We start from the raw sequence: 16,599 nt of genomic DNA, 5'->3' as shown, positions 1-16,599 counted from the left end.
GTCGGGCTACCGATCCGCCCGGGCCCTGTTGGGTGGGTGCGGGTAGCACGTATTCTGCTCGGATTTGTGGGGGAATCGGCGGTTAGGTTACACGATACAGAGGCTGGTGTCTTTGCTTCACTGATCGCTAACGGTTCCCGTGTTGTGATATTAGTCGTGTGTGAGGCGCTTCCGTTTGTTCGTGGAATGTCTGGTCCGATTGTAGAAGATGCGATTTTAGGTCATTCTTGCGACGTTGGCGAGGGATTGGTGATCGTTGATGTGTTCTAGGTGACTGTACGAACAGAGTTACCCCAGAAGCATTGTAGAGAGGTTGTGATACGATTGAAACTTTGAATGTTGGAACTTCGTTTCTTTGAGAAGAGCTAGAGGGACCATATTTATTCTAGCATTTATCTATTTATTCTGTTATGATATTAGTCTAGCATTTATCTATTTATTCTGTTATGTGATCAATGATTGAGAGTGTCCACTAGTGAAAGTATGATCCCTAGGCCTTGTTCCTAAATACTGCTATCGCTGCTTGTTTCATCGTTTCTATCGCATCTCTATCGTCCACAATATTACCACCATCAACCACACGCCGATCCTGGGCAAAGCACTTTTACCGGTGCCGTTGCTACTGCTTATATTTATTCATACCACCTGTATTTCACTATCTCTTCGCCGAACTAGTTCACCTATTAGGTGTGTTGGGGACACAAGAGACTTCTTGCTTTGTGGTTGCAGGGTTGCATGAGAGGGATATCTTTGACCTCTTCCTCCCTGAGTTCGCTAAACCTTGGGTGATCCACTTAAGGGAAACTTGCTGCTGTTCTACAAACCTCTGCTCTTGGAGGCCCAACACTGTCTACAAGAATAGAAGCACCCGTAGACATCAGATACTTGGTCACGTAAACGACGAACAAGGCCAGATTCATCGCTAGCCGAAGAATTTGAAAAAGGTTCGGCACAGGAAGAAGACGAAGGAATCTGCAGTACAACTTTTAGTTCTGAACAGCATTAACATAAATCTCCCATCGGGAGTGCTGGAGTGTATATGTTACATTCAAAAGATTGTTCGAACTGGCTACAGAGCCAAAATAAAACAAGGTCGAGTCTAACTGCGTCAGGCCTTAATTACAATTAATAGAGCAAGCATTCAAGGAAGTGCAGACGATGAACCAGGGGCAGCCTCAGGTCTAGATTTGGTCTTTGCCTCATCAACCAGTTTGAGGAGCTGATTAGCGCATGTCACTACCGATCGTTTGAAGGGCTCAAGGTCGACTAGATGATTGTTGTCATCCACAGGCAACGCCTTAGACAACTTCTCTAAGTCAGAGCCCATCCCATGACCCATCAGCAGCTGGAAAGTAAGTACCGCTCCAAACAGGCGGGAACGGCGTTTCAATACCTCTACAGGCTCAGAAGGGTCGACGAGGAAAGCATCTGCCATCTCGCCAAGAGACTTGTCCTGCTTCACCTTTGGGAAGATCATCGAGTATAGCCTCGACAATGCTCCTCTAGTCTTCTGCAGAAGTCCAAGAACTTGGACGTTGGCCTCAGCGGGCGAGCGAAAGGGCATCAGATGTAGAGTCCTCCCGAAGCATACGAGCCCGAGTGATGGTTATGTCGGCAGCCTCTGAAAGAGGACGGATCAGCAACCAGAAAGGAAATACTAAAAGAGGAGTTATGTGCTAAGAACTTTACCCAATAAATTAGTAATGGATTCACGAAGGACGCCTTCCTTCTTGTCGGCTGCAGCTGCAGCCTCGCGCCTGGCGTCTTGTTCATCCTTCATCTGTTGCTTTAGCTTTTTCAACTCGTCCTTCAGCAAGGCGTTTTCGCTTTTAGAATCGGTGGCCAGCCTGTTGGCCTCCACCACCTGATCAGCCGAAGTTTTGCCGGTCGTCCGAAGCTGAGCATTTTCAGATTCTAGTCGGGTGAACTGCTCGGCGAAGTCTACCACGACATCAACTGTGGCATAAATCGGCTGCAACGGAGAAAACCAAGATCGGATGAAGAAAGCTCAGAAAAGCAAGAAAGAAATCAAGACAAGTGAAACACTTACATGGTCGCGAGCAACCGACGAGGTGGGAGCGTCGCCAGAAGGAATAACCTTCGACATCGGAATCTTCTCTACAGTCGTTCGTGAGGGCGGCGTCGATTTGGCGGGAGAGGGCTTCGGTTCTTTGGCTGATACAGCTCTCTCAAAGGATAATTTAGCCCTCTTTGCGAGAGGAATGTCATCATCATCAGAGCTTCTTAAGAAGAGTAGATGATTAGCATACAGAACAACAAAGGATAAGTTACAAAGGGAAAATAGATGCTCACAGGTCCAGGTCGTCTTCGACAGCAAAAAAGCCCGTCGGACCTTTCATAACAGGGGAAGGCGGTGCGGTTTCATTGGCATCATTATCTTGTCCGCTAGGACTCTATTCAGCCGTTGTGATAAGGTCCTCGTTTATCTGTTTGCGTCGCCTGCTCCTGATGAAGGCATCATCTTCGGCAGCTTCATCCTCTTGGACGTCACTGTCCTCAAGGGCATGCTGGACGTCCTCGGTTTCCTCGGAGTCATCATCATCATCCTCTGGTTCCACACCGCATTCGGGTGTAGGAGGATAACATTGAGCCACGGTGGAAGCCTGCCGGCAGAAGCAGAATCAGCAAAAAGACGAAGAACAGCACGATGATGACGATAAAAGAACAAGAAACAGTAAAAGTTACCTCAGCCGGAAGATGGCGGATATCATACGGGAGACGAGCCGAGGTCAGAACAATATTGTCCTTCATACTGAGGCACGTCAAGCGACGAACTTCATCTCGGAGTTCATCAGCCGATAGGTCGGCAGAGCTGACCCTCGAGTTGTCGTCCTTACCAGTATAAAGCCACAACTGGTGGGGCCGAGACATTAGCGGTTGCACTCGACGCTGTAAGAACACTGAGACTACCTCAGTGCCGCACATCGTCAAGCCTCCCGTGTTCTTCAGATCCACAACCTGGTCGAACAGCCTGTCGGCTATTGCCCTCTCTTCGTGAGAAAGGGCGTTACGCCAGGACTTCTTCGGCTGAGCTATCAGGACATCTTCAAAAGGAGGGAGATTCGAGCGCCGCCCAGGCACCGAGGCGTCTCGCAGATAAAACCATTTGTTGCGCCAGCCTTGGACGGATTCCTTCATCGGGTAGTCGAAGTAATCGACTTCTTTCCTGACAACAAAGCCAACGCCACCGACGACGGGGGGACCATTGCTGTCGTTGTGACGCTTAACATAGAAGATCTTCCTCCAAAGACCCCAGTGGGGGTCAATGCCAAGGAAGGCTTCACAGACAGTGATGAAGATAGAAAGGTGGAGAATGGAGTTTGGGGTCAGCTGCCAGAGCTGAATCCCGTAGAAGAAAAGAAGGGAACGGAGAAACTCATGGGCAGGAAGAGAGAGACCACGGAATAAGAAAGCAGCGAACATAACGGTAAAGCCCTTCGGAGGCCTTGGGCGAGAAACAGGACCTGGAAGACGAATGTCATCGTCAGATGAGGAGATGAGGCCTAGGGCTCGCAGCCTGTTCACATCACGGTTGGAAATGGCGGAGGCGCTCCAGTCACGGCTGACTTTGGTTGTGTCTGAGGCGCTGGTGCACTTCTTCTTGCCCATGGCGCGTGAAGCTCTTGAGGGAAGAACAGAGGTGACAGGAAAGACTGGGCGAGAAGATGAGCAGTGGGAGGCGTAAAAAGTAAAAGCAAGGAGGCTCTCTATTTATGCCGTAAAATTGATGCAAGATCGTGGCCATAACTTCGCAGACATCGTGGGAGGTGGATCAGATCTGGCTGTACACATGGCATCTAAGAGAAGAACGGAACCGGCGGCCCATTATTCCCACGACGTGCGAAAATCGAGGAGACGCCTCAGTCGGTGCGCGTGCACTGGTCACTTCCTAAAAACTGCCCGCGCAGAACTAGGGTGGACCCATCAGGTCAAGTCTTGTCAGTCAAACCACAGCAGCGATACGTCATCAGTGACGTCATGAAGACTGTCGTGAGCAGTCGAAGGAAAATGAAGAATCATCGGATGGTCACGCTTGAGTCTGCAACCGGTCACAAGCGCCCGTGTCCAGACTCGGGGGCTACTCCCATCGGGAGCGCTGGACGCGCACCCGATAGAACTTTTTTGCACTCCAGGATCATGCCCGGGGACTTGATTCTGCGTAGGGTGACGTTGTTTTGCCATCGGCAGTTAACCAACAAAAGTTGGGCACGTTACTCATTATCCCTTACGCGTTGAAAACTTATTGAAGAAAACAAGCCTTGGTACAAATGTATCGGATGACCCATGAAGACTTGCAGAAAAACTTCGGCAGAGTAAAACGTTCGAGTGGTACAACATGAGTCTACGCACGGATTGCAAGCATCCGTACCTAGACTCGGGCGCTACTCCCATCGGGAGCGCTGGACGCGCACCCGATAGAAGAAGATGATGATGATACAAGATGGACAAGAACAATCGAAGAGAAGAACATTAGGTGGAGGCATGCTTTAGTCTCTACCCGAACTATCTTCGGCTAGACACTCGGGGGCTACTGATGTGGGCATTACCCTTCTGGTGACCGACATTGCCCTATCCTATACAATCTAACTGGAGGCCCATGAAGGTACTCGATGGCAAGGCGGGCCACTTGGATGCCGCAGCAGAAGATTCCTTGGAGGACAAGACAAAGGAGCAGCCGAACAAGGAATGTTTAGAGCTAGGACTCCTGTAAACCTAGTCGTACCCGGTTGGACCTCTTGGGACCTGGCCTCCTATATAAAGGCCAGGAGAGGGGCTGCCGAGGGACAGGATCAACCTTAGCAACTTTAGCCACCAGAAGTCTAGAGCTAGGACGCCGCATCAGTTAGCCTCTCGACAAGATCTCAGCCGAAGCCTTCGGCACCCCATTGTAACCCATTATTTTCATAATCAAGACCAGACAGGCAGGACGTAAGGGTTTTACCTCATCGAGGGCCCCGAACCTGGGTAAATTGCTCTCCCCGCTTGTCTGTGAACCGATATCTCGTGTCAGCCTGCATGATTCCATCAACCCTAAGCCCCAATCGGAGGGCATTGCCGAGGAGTACCCACGACACCGGCGATCCCCTCTCGCTTGACGAGCATGTAGGCGTCCGCTAAGCTCGGATGGAGGCCTACTTGCGCGACACCGGCTTTCACCTGCATCTGCCACGCCTGCTGGCCGGCGGCCGCTGCATTCCTCTCCTTCAGGCTCTTGCGCCGGTCGCGACTCTTCGCGGCCTCGACACATTTCTCCTCCTTGGATAGTACCTTCTTTGCCGCCTTCGGCTTTACGTCCCGGTCGCCGGTGGCGGCCCGCTTTGCTTCCACCGGAGCTGCAGCCTCCATGCTGGCTATGGTGGTGGCTACGGGGGAATGTGGGGCGGCCACGGGTGCGAGGGTTACCTCGGCATCCATGGTGGTGGCTGCGGCAGCGAGGACGTCCATCGCTTCTGGACTGCTCGCGCCGGTCTACTTTGATTTTTCAAGTCGGGAATGGCAACTGGCGGGAATGTTATCGGCCTCCCTGCCACTGACGCGCGGTCCTACGTCATTTTCGGCGGACACTCGGCGCGACCGCGGAGCGTTCACGGAGACGCAAACCTGACGCATATTTGGGTCAAGTTTGCGTCGCGCTGCGGATGGCCCGATCAATTTACGTCGGCCCGCTGGAGAAGGGCCCAGACGCATTTTTGATCATGACGGGGTCCGTTTGCGTCGCCCGCTGGAGATGCCCTAATGGCACAAAAGAGAGTGATCGATGTTCACGAGAAATCCAGTTCTCCTGATATGACCAGGTCCTAAAAGAGAATCATGTACTACTATTCCTGTTGCACAAAAATGAAGACAGTTCCAGCTAAATGTGAGAAATTAAAGAAGCGGAAAATCAGGTCTAGACATTGAAGGAAAGCAGTTGTCGCTGAGCAGTAATCGCTCCTATTTTCCCCACATGACAGAAAACCGGGGAAGCAAGCACTGACCAGCGCGGCGGAAACACTACTACTGCACCCTGCCTGCCCCTGCGGCATCACCACTCCATCCTCCTCCTGCCTTTCCCCTCCCTCGCCGCCTCCTCTTCCTCGGCGCGGCACGCCCCCTCGGATCCCCGCCTCCCCTCGCCGGTTCGCCGCGATTCCGCGCAGTTGGGCTACCGATCCGCCCGGGCCACTGTTGGGTGGGTGCGGGCAGCACGTATTCTGCTCGGATTTGTGGGGGAATCGGCGGTTAGGTTACGCGATACAGAGGTTGGTGTCTTTGCTTCACTGATCGCTAACGGTGCCCGTGTTGTGATATTAGTCGTGTGTGAGGCGCTTCCGTTTGTTCGTGGAATGCCTGGTCCGATTGTAGAGGATGCGAGTTTAGGTCATTCTTGCGAGGTTGGCGAGGGATTGGTGATTGTAGATGTGTTGTAGGTGACTGTACGAACAGAGTTTTCCCAAAAGAGAGGTTGTGATACGATTGAAACTTTGAATGTTGGAAATTCGTTCCTTTGAGAAGAGCTAAGAGGGATTATATTTATATACAATGCATGATGTTCATGGACCGGGTACTTAGTTCGATTACTGGATGCAGTGCTGCTTACAGCATAATGCTACCATACCATCGTGCCGGTTGTGATTTTCCCAGTGGCTTTGCTTCTAAAATGAATCATATTTTTAGAATGGCAATTCATGAAGTGCTCTCTCCGAGTTGAAGCATTGCTGAATTTTGGGTGCTGACATGCGCTTGTTTACCCACTTTTACTTCGCAGGGAACTTCCGCCGAGATAATGCGGTGCTGTGCTGGTGTAACTGTTGACTCTCCTCTTCTGTGATCATCCATCGGTGTGGTAGGGATCTTCTCTTTCACCGATGGGCATTGTGAGGGCAGCAAGTGGTGTGGCGGCAGCAGACAGCTGCGGAGACGAGGACCTTATGAGAGAGGAGAGGTTGCTGCTTCAGAGCTTCCCTAGTCAAGGATCTGATGACTGCGAACAGGCCGAGGTCGATTGCGAGCTTGCGATGTCTGGAGGCCAGGTGTGCAATGTACCTTATGGGCTTTATGATCTGCCTGAGTTGAAGGACGTACTTTCTTTGGAGGGGTGGAACTTGTGTCTAACAGAAGACGACAGGTTTCGTCTAGCAGCCTACCTCCCTGACATGGACCAAGAAGACTTGTTTACAACACTGAAGGAGCTGTTCAGCGGCAGAGCTATGTTCTTTGGGAGTCCACTTAGAGCTTTTTTCGACAGATTGAGTGGTGGATTTTATTCTCCAGAAGTTTCCCAGGCAAGAGAATTACTGGTGGACTTCCAGAGACGAAAGTATTATCATTTTCTGAGACTGTATCACAATGGCATGGTTTGGAAGTTTACATGCATGGACAGGCTGTTGAGAACTGGTATGAGTACTAGTCTCGAGGAGAAGATTCACATCTGGCACAACTGGATACACGAGAAGCCTCTCACGTTTGCGGATCCAAACAGTTCTCCGATGAATGCAAGTCTACCAACTATCACCAGTTCCTCACTATTGAAGCGAGCTAAACTTATGGAAGGGACATCAACTACTAACTGTTCAGCCAAACACAAGGAGATAGTCCACAGAGTGAAATCAATGGAAATGGGCTCATCGACAAGTCACGTTTTCCGCAGTCAAGATGAGCCTGATGAAAAATGTGGTAAACTACCAAAAGGTGTGCTTAAAACAAAAAGTGATTATGATGCCCTTGCTGATGTCAACGATGGAATACATCATACACCAGGACTGATCCCACTCACTCATCACGGTGTGCAGGTCTCCGCCTTCTCTCCTTATGCTTTTCCACAGCATATGCATAACTATGCTGTGAATCCATCTTATCCCTATTACATGAACACAAGCAGAACTTATTTGGGCAGTTCCAGCTCAAGTCCCTGGCAACGGGAGGGTGCACTGGAAACGTATCCTCTCTTGGTCAAAGGTCCATCTGGAGTCCAGCATACTTTTTTAGAGGAGCTCAAAAGGGGCAGCCATTCTGCAATGTTGAGAGGGTATGAGTCAACATATAAACCGGGCTTAGCATATTCAAATGAAGCAAATGGCACAAGAGAATCCACCCACGAGAAGAACCTTTTGAAGAGCTTTGGTCAACGGAGCGCCATGTATCCTGCTGATCCCTACGCAAGAACTGTCCTTGGCCATCAAAGAAATGTATGCACGAAAATGCCCAGCCCGAGAAATGCTGACAGAATTTCTGGGATGCTGACCCTTAGTACAAGCACAAACCCTCCTTGTAACAACTTGCTGGGGCAGTCTGAAACCATGCACAAACATCATGATGGACTGGAGACAAAGGCACCTTCTGTTACAAAAGTTGAAGAAGAACATAGGTTCCCAAACACATACACAAACCCTCCTTGTAACAACTTGCTGGGGCAGTCTGAAGCCATGCACAAACATCATGATGGACTGGAGACAAAGGCACCTTCTGTTACAAAAGTTGAAGAAGAACATAGGTTCCCAAACACATACACAAACCCTCCTTGTAACAACTTGCTGGGGCAGCCTGAAACCATGCACAAACATCATGATGGACTGGAGACAATGGCACCTTCTGTTACAAAAGTTGAAGAAGAACATAGGTTTCCAAACACATACACAAGGAGAAAACTGCAGAGGGGGGTTGACCTTGTCGATCATGTCAAGACACCAACCATGGTGGGCTCAGAGTCAGCGAGTGTGCTGTCTAGCATGACAAATGTGAAGGCAAAGGCCATCAAACTTTGAAATGGGGAGTTGGGAAAACGGTTTAGTATCTAAGCTGATATAGTAATTAAGTTTAATTCTTTAATTTCTGCCACGACATCAGTCTGAAGCCTGGCATAAGTAGGTAACAGTTCTTTAGATGAAGATGCATAGTGGTGGGATCTTGCTCCTAACTCCTAAATATAGTTTCGAGAACACTTTGCTGCTATGATACACATCCTGGAAGGAAGACATTTTATTCTTGTGGGCTTTCAGTTTTCTTCCGTGAAATATAACCATTGTCCTGCTGCCTTCCTTTTAGCACTATAGTTTCAAAATGTCGCGTCAATTCTAGGATCACTGTCCTTTTGTACATCGACGTGATCTCCTATTTTTTTTGGCAATGAATACCATGATATATTATAGTAGTGAATAATACATAGTAGAGATACAGCCAATGATTTCTACGGCGCATGGAGCAACCAATATTCGTAAGAATACCAACACAGCCACACAGGTATTACAAAATAGAAAAATAATTGAACAGTCTGGTTAACATCGTTGGAGAGTCGATGGTACAAATCACCATTGCGAGAGTCGATGGTACGAATCACCATTGTTGAGGACATAGCAGACGGAAAAAATATTGCAAGAACAATCCTCCTCACGCCAATCAATCACCCACTGTGACAAGAAGTCCAAAATCTATTACAAAATTAATCGGAAGAACCATACTTAGAGATATCACTACTTTCATGTGGAGGTAAAAAAGAAGACAATTATCAAAATCTATTGAAAACACTATTTTCATTAGAAATTCAGTTATAGAACAGGTTCACCATCTATCCCAAGGTTGGCGAGGCCGATCACAAGGAGGAAGAGCCGATGTATGGTGAAGACGGAGGTGGAAGCAGTGCGGCTGGTTGAATATCATCATATCTTAATGTACGTTTCGATTGCCACATTCTCTTAATAGAAGTTCATCATTTTTTAAACAGTGTTAATTATTTTTTTCTTAAAATGTGGTAGTGTTGAGTTTCTTTTGATCACAAACAAAAACAACCGTTGTGGTTTCTATGTGATGATAAATCAACCTGCTGACCTGACCAGTAAAACACAAGTTAAATTTTAACCAAAGGAGTACTCGTACTTAAGAGAACCAATCTGCGGTTAGAGGGTTAAGAGGGCACTGATACCTCCAGTTCACTAAAGTTTAAATCTTAGGTTTGACACGTTGGTGTCTTATAAAAGGCGGAATATTTTTTCAGAAGATGTTTTCGTTGATAGCGAGGCGACTCTGGTAACTTCATCAATCTCAATATCTGCTGACTCACTCTAAGAGGTGATCATATTTGTAGGATGTGCGTGTATTTACGTATTCGTGAGCGTTTATATTTATGTTGTGTTTAGGAAAAATATATCTATGTTATGTTTAGGAAAAACAAATTTACTCGTAACTCACTGCGATCTCTTTACTTCTGAAATCACTCTAATAAAGAAACTTCTGAAATTTCTGAATTAGATTTTCAAATGACATTTGGTCTCTACTGTCAACTAGAGACGACTGTAATCGGTAATTTTTCTCTTCCATCTCAGCCGTCTAATAACAATCGAACGGGTAATGTTGTGAGGAGCATCATGTTTTCAAACAGACAAATTAGTCCCCTCCGCGGCCAAAACCAAAACGGAATGGCACCACCGCCCCGCCTCCTCCCGCTCATCCTCGGCCGTCTCGTCATCTCCGGCGACCTCCTCCGCAGCACCGCTCACCTCCGACGCATTGTGCCCCTCCTCCCTTCGCACCCCCACCTCGCCGCCGCCCTCTCCACCCTCTACTTCCCGCTCTTCCCCTCCTCATGCACCTTCCTCCACAACCTGCTCATCCAAGCCTCCGCGACCTCCCCTTCTCCCCGCCTCGCCTTCGCCGCCTTCTCCTCCATCCTCCGATCCGGCGAGGCGCCGGATAGATTCACATTCCCTGCGCTCCTCAAGTCGGCGTCCAAGCTCGCCTCGTTCCCGCGGACGGGCGCGCAGGTGCACGCCCAGACAGTCCGGCGCGGGTTCTTGGTCGACGTCTTCGTATTCAATTCGCTCCTCGCGATGTACGCCGCGTTCCGCGACACCTCTTCGATGCGGGAGGTGTTCGACTCGTGCGCAGGGGTCGCCGATGTGGTATCTTGGAACACCATGCTCGGTGGCTATGTGAAGTGCGGGGACATCGACAATGCCCGGAGGCTGTTCGAAGGAATGCCTCAAAGGAATGGGGTCTCCTGGAGCGCGATGGTGGGGGCTTACGCGGGTTCTGGCGAACTGGATGTGGCCAGGGAAATGTTCGACGAGATGCCGGCCATTGGGAGGAACGTTGTGACATGGAACTCGATGATAACTGGATTTGCGCGGCATGGGCTACTGCCGCTGGCTAGGAAGATGTTCGATGAGATGCCGGTACGGAATCTCGTATCATGGAACACAATGATCCGGGGGTATGCAGTGAATGGCGATATGGATGGCGCGCGGGAGCTGTTTGACGTGATGCCAGAGAAGGATGTGGTTTCCTGGACGTGCATGATTTCTGGGTATGCACAGGCTGGACGCTATGCTGAAACTCTTGATCTGTTCAGGTCAATGCAGAGCGAGAGCAGTGTCCGTCCTAATGAGGTGACCATGGTGAGTGTGCTCTCGGCATGCGCACATGTAACAGCTCTGGAAGAAGGGAGGTGGGCTCACGCCTTCATTGACAAGCACAAGATGGTGCTCGACAATGAGTTCAATCTTGGCGCCGCTCTCATAGACATGTATGCCAAGTGTGCAAGAACCGATATGGCCGTCAAAATCTTCCACTCCTTGCACCAGAAGAATGTCTCCGCCTGGAATGCGCTCATCACTGGGTTGGCAATAAATGGTGATGTTCAGGATTGCATCAGTGTGTTTGAGCAGATGAAGAGGTCAGGAGAAAAACCGAATGACATAACGTTTGTTGGTGTGTTGACTGCTTGTTCCCATGGCGGGCTGATGGATGAGGGTCGACGGTGCTTCGAGAGCATGACAACTTATGGAGTGCAGCCAGAGGCGAAGCACTATGGCTGCATGGTTGACATGTTAGGCCGGGCAGGGCTTCTTGAAGAGGCAGAGGAGCTCATAAGGAGCATGCCGGTGGCCCCAGATGTCATGATTTTGGGCGCACTACTGGGTGCCTGCCGAATGCACAAGAGATTTGATGTGGCTGAAAGAGTCCAGAGTAAAATCATTGGCCTCAACACACAGCAGGCTGGCTGCCACGTGTTGATCTCAGACGTTAATGCTGCTGCTGGAAAATGGGGAGAGGCTTTAGAAGCGAGGCACGTTTTGCAGAAGCACGTCATCAGGAAATCACCGGGATCATCCAGCTCAATGCAATAGGTTTGAGTTTCTTGTAAAAGCCTATATTTGATCACATTCTTTAGAATTAAAGGGTGTACTTTATGGTTCAGGCATATAAGCGATTAAGAATCAGGAAGTTTCTGCTAAAGTGCTCAACTTCCTACTGTGCTTCATGGCTGACTTGAGATCAAACAGAGCATATGTATGTTTCCTCTTGCAGATAATTGTTTCCTGTTCTGTGATATTAGCCATCAGTATCATTCTTATAAAAATAGTATTAAATTTATAAAAACTTACTGATAGAATTAGCTATTGTCAGTTTGTTTGTATTTTCCTGGACAATCTGTACAACAACAAACAAATGTTTGTAAGTGAGTTCATAAATATGTTGTTTCAATTTTAAATTATGTTGCCGTTATATTTACAACTACATACTAAGATATTGGTTGTCCATTTGTATTCAGACACCATCTTAAGATATGAGTTAGAAGATGTACAATATAGTGCTGCAGCAACAGTGTTTTCCTCGACAGTAGAGAAAGACAACATCACTAAATACAAGAGACTCCTTCACATGGAGGCTTTAGTTGATGCAGCAAGCAGCGAATAGCAGGGAATCAATCTGTATCCTTTTAAATTAATAGGATCATCTCTAGAGTTAGTTTCCAAATTGTTTAGTCCTTCCCAAGTTGTTTGTTAGGATTTTGGCCTTAGGCCTCAAGTAATGTATGTGGGTTATATAATGTCTGCCTCAAGACCCTTATTACCAATAAAGATTCAGATATATTGTATCCTCCTAGTTAATTCTCCCCTGCCTCTGTTGTGTGACAACTCCTCCATGGCTGGAGTTGCGCTACAGAGGTTCGGCATATTATCCACTAAGTGACACCTCCCCGAGTGCTTCTGCCTTTTAGTTTAGATCATGAAACTTATAAGGAAAGACAATAATCTTAATCAATGTACACGTCCTTTGCAAGCTTGCAACATTGAGCATCAGCAGAAGCATGTTATAACTCCAGCTTGCTCGTTAGAAAGTTGACATGGTAGCATGTTGTGTCTCTGTGGCACCCTGAGCATTCCGCAGATCACGCTTGTACGGAGGTCATTTCGCAGATGACGCCGAGTTTGTAGTGAGGTCCCTGAAACAAGAAGAATTGGATGGGCTCTGCTTCAACCTCAGCAAGCGGACAAGGAGCGAATGGTCGATGTCATAAATAGTTGGCTTTCTTGGTTCGTCCAACCCAATAAGGAGCGAAGAGTAGATTTAGCAAAGCAAAATTAAATACTCCTTTCGATCCAAATTAATTGACTCAATTTTATCTAGATATGTATCTATCTAGATGTGTTTTACCTCTAGATACATACATATCTAAACAAAATTGAGTCAATTAATTTGGATTGGAGGAAATAGTTGAATATTATAGAAAATTGTGTATAGCTTCTCGAGCAATCTCTTGGTTTGTGCCAATTCAAGATAACTTAGACACTGCCACAAAGTACATGCAAAAGAGTATATTCATAGTTTGAACAATGTAGTTGCAGACTTGCAGTTAAAATTATGTTGTTTAGAACAAGTAGTTGAAGTTATGTTTGAATGATGTAGATGTATGTAGTTTGATTGTATTATTTGAAAAGTTGTATCCAATGTTTGAAGCTTGTTGTTTCATCTATGCTGTTTGCAACACTGGAGAGATAGAGATGGGCACATCAACAAATTAGGGCGTTTTTTTAAGGAATCTGGTGAAGATGAACACATTTGGCTACCAAAAATATTTTTCGTGGGACTGGTGAGTACGCCACGAATTCGTTGTATGGTTGAATGTGTCTGGACGCCCCGGGTCGCCTCGCGCGAGGCGGCTCCGGGCGACGACCCGAACCCAAGAAAAGGCGACCCATCTTCCTCCTCCTGGCCATTGTCGCCGTTGGGATCGGCGGTGGCGGCCGCGTCCGGCTGCCAGGCTGCCAAATGCAGGGGGCGGTGGTGGCGCGTCCATGGACTCCCCTTCTCGCGGAGGCGGGGTCTTCCAGAGGCGGCAACGGTGGACGGCGGGTCTGGTGGCGGTGGCCTTCGGCTACTTCACCTAGATCATGGCGGGAGACGCGGTGGTGTGGTGGAACTCGGCGGGGAAAGGGCAGCAGCGGGATCGCTGCTGACCTCCACCGGCCGGGTTGGAGGAGTAAGATGGACCGCGGTTCCTAGCCATGGCGGCGGCGTGGGGGCCGGCCGTTCCGACTTTCATGGTGGTTGTCCTAGGGTTCTTCTTTCGCGAAGATGAAGACGTTCCGGATGCCGATCTTTCTTCATCTAGCCAGAGTGATGAGTTATGGAAGGCTTCGATAGCGAATGGAACAGTGCATCTTTTGTCTGGAGTTCACAAGATCGGGTGGTATTCATTCGCGCGCACCCATGCTTTTATTCCGACCGTTTGGTTCCGGAGGAAGCAACACGAAGCTCTGCTCTGTGTTGACATCAAGAGACTTTTGGTCCATGGTGAAGAAGCAGAGAATTTCATGAAAGGCGAGATTGGGAGATTAGCTAAAGAAGGTTCAAGTCTCTGGGATGTTGAGGAACTTGCTTGGTGTTCCAAAATTCACAGCAGTGGTATGAAAGTGGAAGCGGCATGTAAAATTCAGAGTCCTACTTTTCAGGGTGAAAGCTAAGGTCTGGCCTTAACTGGTTGTGACTGGCAATAACCTTATTGGAGGCATTATTTTGAGAGCGGGGACTATCTTCAGGGTGAAAACCTAAGATCTTTAATCGGGCGACGACGGTGCTGGTGCATTGTTCCCTTCTTGGAGGCGTCGCTTTTGGAGAGTCTGTATTTCAGGTGTTGTCTAGGGGGTGGATATATTATTGTTGCTAGGTCTGTGATACTATAGCGGGACTTTTCTTTTTAGTTTTTTTTTTATCTTTTTTGGTTGTGTGCATCCGTACTATCATTAGAGTGTTGCGTTGTTGTAGAGGCTGAACGTAATTGGTATCTTTTGATAATAACTAGCAAATCTGCTGCTACCTCGGGGTGTATTTCTATATGTTGAAGGGTTTCATGTAATCAAATTGATTTGGCGGTGGTTGTCACATCTAGCTTGGTTAGGACACTTGCGATCAATTCCTCCTCTTAAATGGCAAAATCATTGATGCCGCGCTGTAGATGGCTGAATAGGACAAAGACCGGCTACCTAGGAGAGAATGCTGATATCTGGTGTTTGATTTCCAGAAAATAAATACCATGATATAGTATCGAAGTGCATATTTTAGGCAACTGTTTAAATTAGTACCCATTTTGATCCTCAGATGCATAATAAGTGTCGGGATCGGCGGTGGCGGCCGCGTCCGGCTCCCAGGCTGCCAAATGCAGGGGGCGGTGGTTATTATGCGGCGTGAGGGCAGCGGGAGGCCGGAGATGCGATACTGGCGGCGCGAGGGTGGAAGGCCGGCATGAGCTCGACCTGCGATCGATCTGAAAATGCGAAAGATGGTTTGTACTAGTGGTGCGACATCTTCGTGGGACGGAGGGAGCAACTCTGGATTAGCATTTGCGCATAATGCATCACCTGGATTTCGTTTACTTTTGATTTTCTTATTACAGAAGGGGATAGCCCCGATCGCCTGGATTCGTGTTACAGCATGTAGGTCCTAGAATCATTCAACATTTGAAGTGAACATTTGAAGGAACAATGCATAAATTTACCCGCTGCTCTCTGAAGAAGAATAATAAGAGGTAGAGGTTAAAGTGCCTGCAATCAATTTGACAATCTCAGTAATCATTTCACAATCCCACTAATCAATTAGTAAATCTCAATAATCTTAATCAATATTTCATGAATACAATCTAACTACATTATGATCCTGGGAAAACAAACATTATAATGTTCCTCAACTCGAGGAAGTATGGTGCAGCCAGCATTTATGAAATACTAGAAAGTATGGCGCGGCGCCATGAAGTACAAATTTCAGTCATGTCACTGAGTTTAGTTATCTGAAAAGTGAATAAGTAGTTGACTACTGTTAGTGCATTAGCTTTTGTTAGGTGTACAAAACCATGTAACATATAGATCATCAGAAATTTGGAATTGTGGCAAAAACAGTGAAGCAACAAAAATCACTGCTGTAGAAAGATGTCAGTACTGTGAAAGCCATCACAAGATTGTAGGAACACATGGTTGATATACATTACGAAGTGCCAATACGGGGTTTGGTCAGATAAAAACAGAGATGTTTTTGCAGGCCCCAGCAACACTCCCATAATAAGAGAAGAGATAAAACAGAATAGGGATAAAAAGAGGAAAAGATTCCCAACTTTCTATCCACTACAGAAGATTACTAGAAGTGAATCAACAGGATAAGAGCATAGTTGCCGGAGAGTTGCAGAACGACATGGCGCTCACCACAAGTACAGATAAAAATAACCCAGCTAAGAAAAAGCTCCAGAAAGAATCGAACAGGAAAATATACTGGAAGATGACGATGAAACAGCAGAAAAGATGAAACAGCAGAAAACAACTAGTGGGAAGA

At 47.7% G+C, this 16,599-nt stretch overlaps 2 protein-coding genes across 3 annotated transcripts; both read left to right on the top strand.

Annotated features, from left to right (window-relative positions):
- Positions 1-6,035: 6,035 nt before the first annotated feature.
- Positions 6,036-9,039, top strand: LOC124694818. Of its 2 annotated transcripts, XM_047227844.1 has the most exons (3): positions 6,036-6,263; positions 6,770-7,793; positions 7,898-8,160. In XM_047227844.1, exons 2-3 carry the CDS (start codon positions 6,870-6,872, stop codon positions 8,033-8,035), a joined length of 1,062 nt encoding a protein of 353 aa, XP_047083800.1. In that variant the 5' UTR covers positions 6,036-6,263; positions 6,770-6,869; the 3' UTR covers positions 8,036-8,160. The 2 variants fall into 2 exon arrangements, with proteins under 2 accessions (XP_047083800.1, XP_047083742.1); XM_047227786.1 differs by having other exon boundaries at positions 6,051-6,263; positions 6,770-9,039.
- Positions 9,040-10,870: 1,831 nt separating this feature from the next.
- LOC124677730 (pentatricopeptide repeat-containing protein At2g44880-like) lies at positions 10,871-12,216 on the top strand. The gene is made up of 2 exons (XM_047213690.1): positions 10,871-12,122; positions 12,194-12,216. Exon 1 carries the CDS (start codon positions 10,911-10,913, stop codon positions 12,120-12,122), a length of 1,212 nt encoding a protein of 403 aa, XP_047069646.1. The 5' UTR covers positions 10,871-10,910; the 3' UTR covers positions 12,194-12,216.
- Positions 12,217-16,599: the final 4,383 nt, after the last annotated feature.

This window comes from Lolium rigidum, chromosome 1, assembly GCF_022539505.1.
Source record: "Lolium rigidum isolate FL_2022 chromosome 1, APGP_CSIRO_Lrig_0.1, whole genome shotgun sequence".
In the NCBI taxonomy this organism is placed as follows: Eukaryota; Viridiplantae; Streptophyta; class Magnoliopsida; order Poales; family Poaceae; genus Lolium; species Lolium rigidum.
The sequence above is the reverse complement of the archived record's forward strand: the minus strand, read 5'-3'. Positions and strand labels throughout refer to the sequence as shown.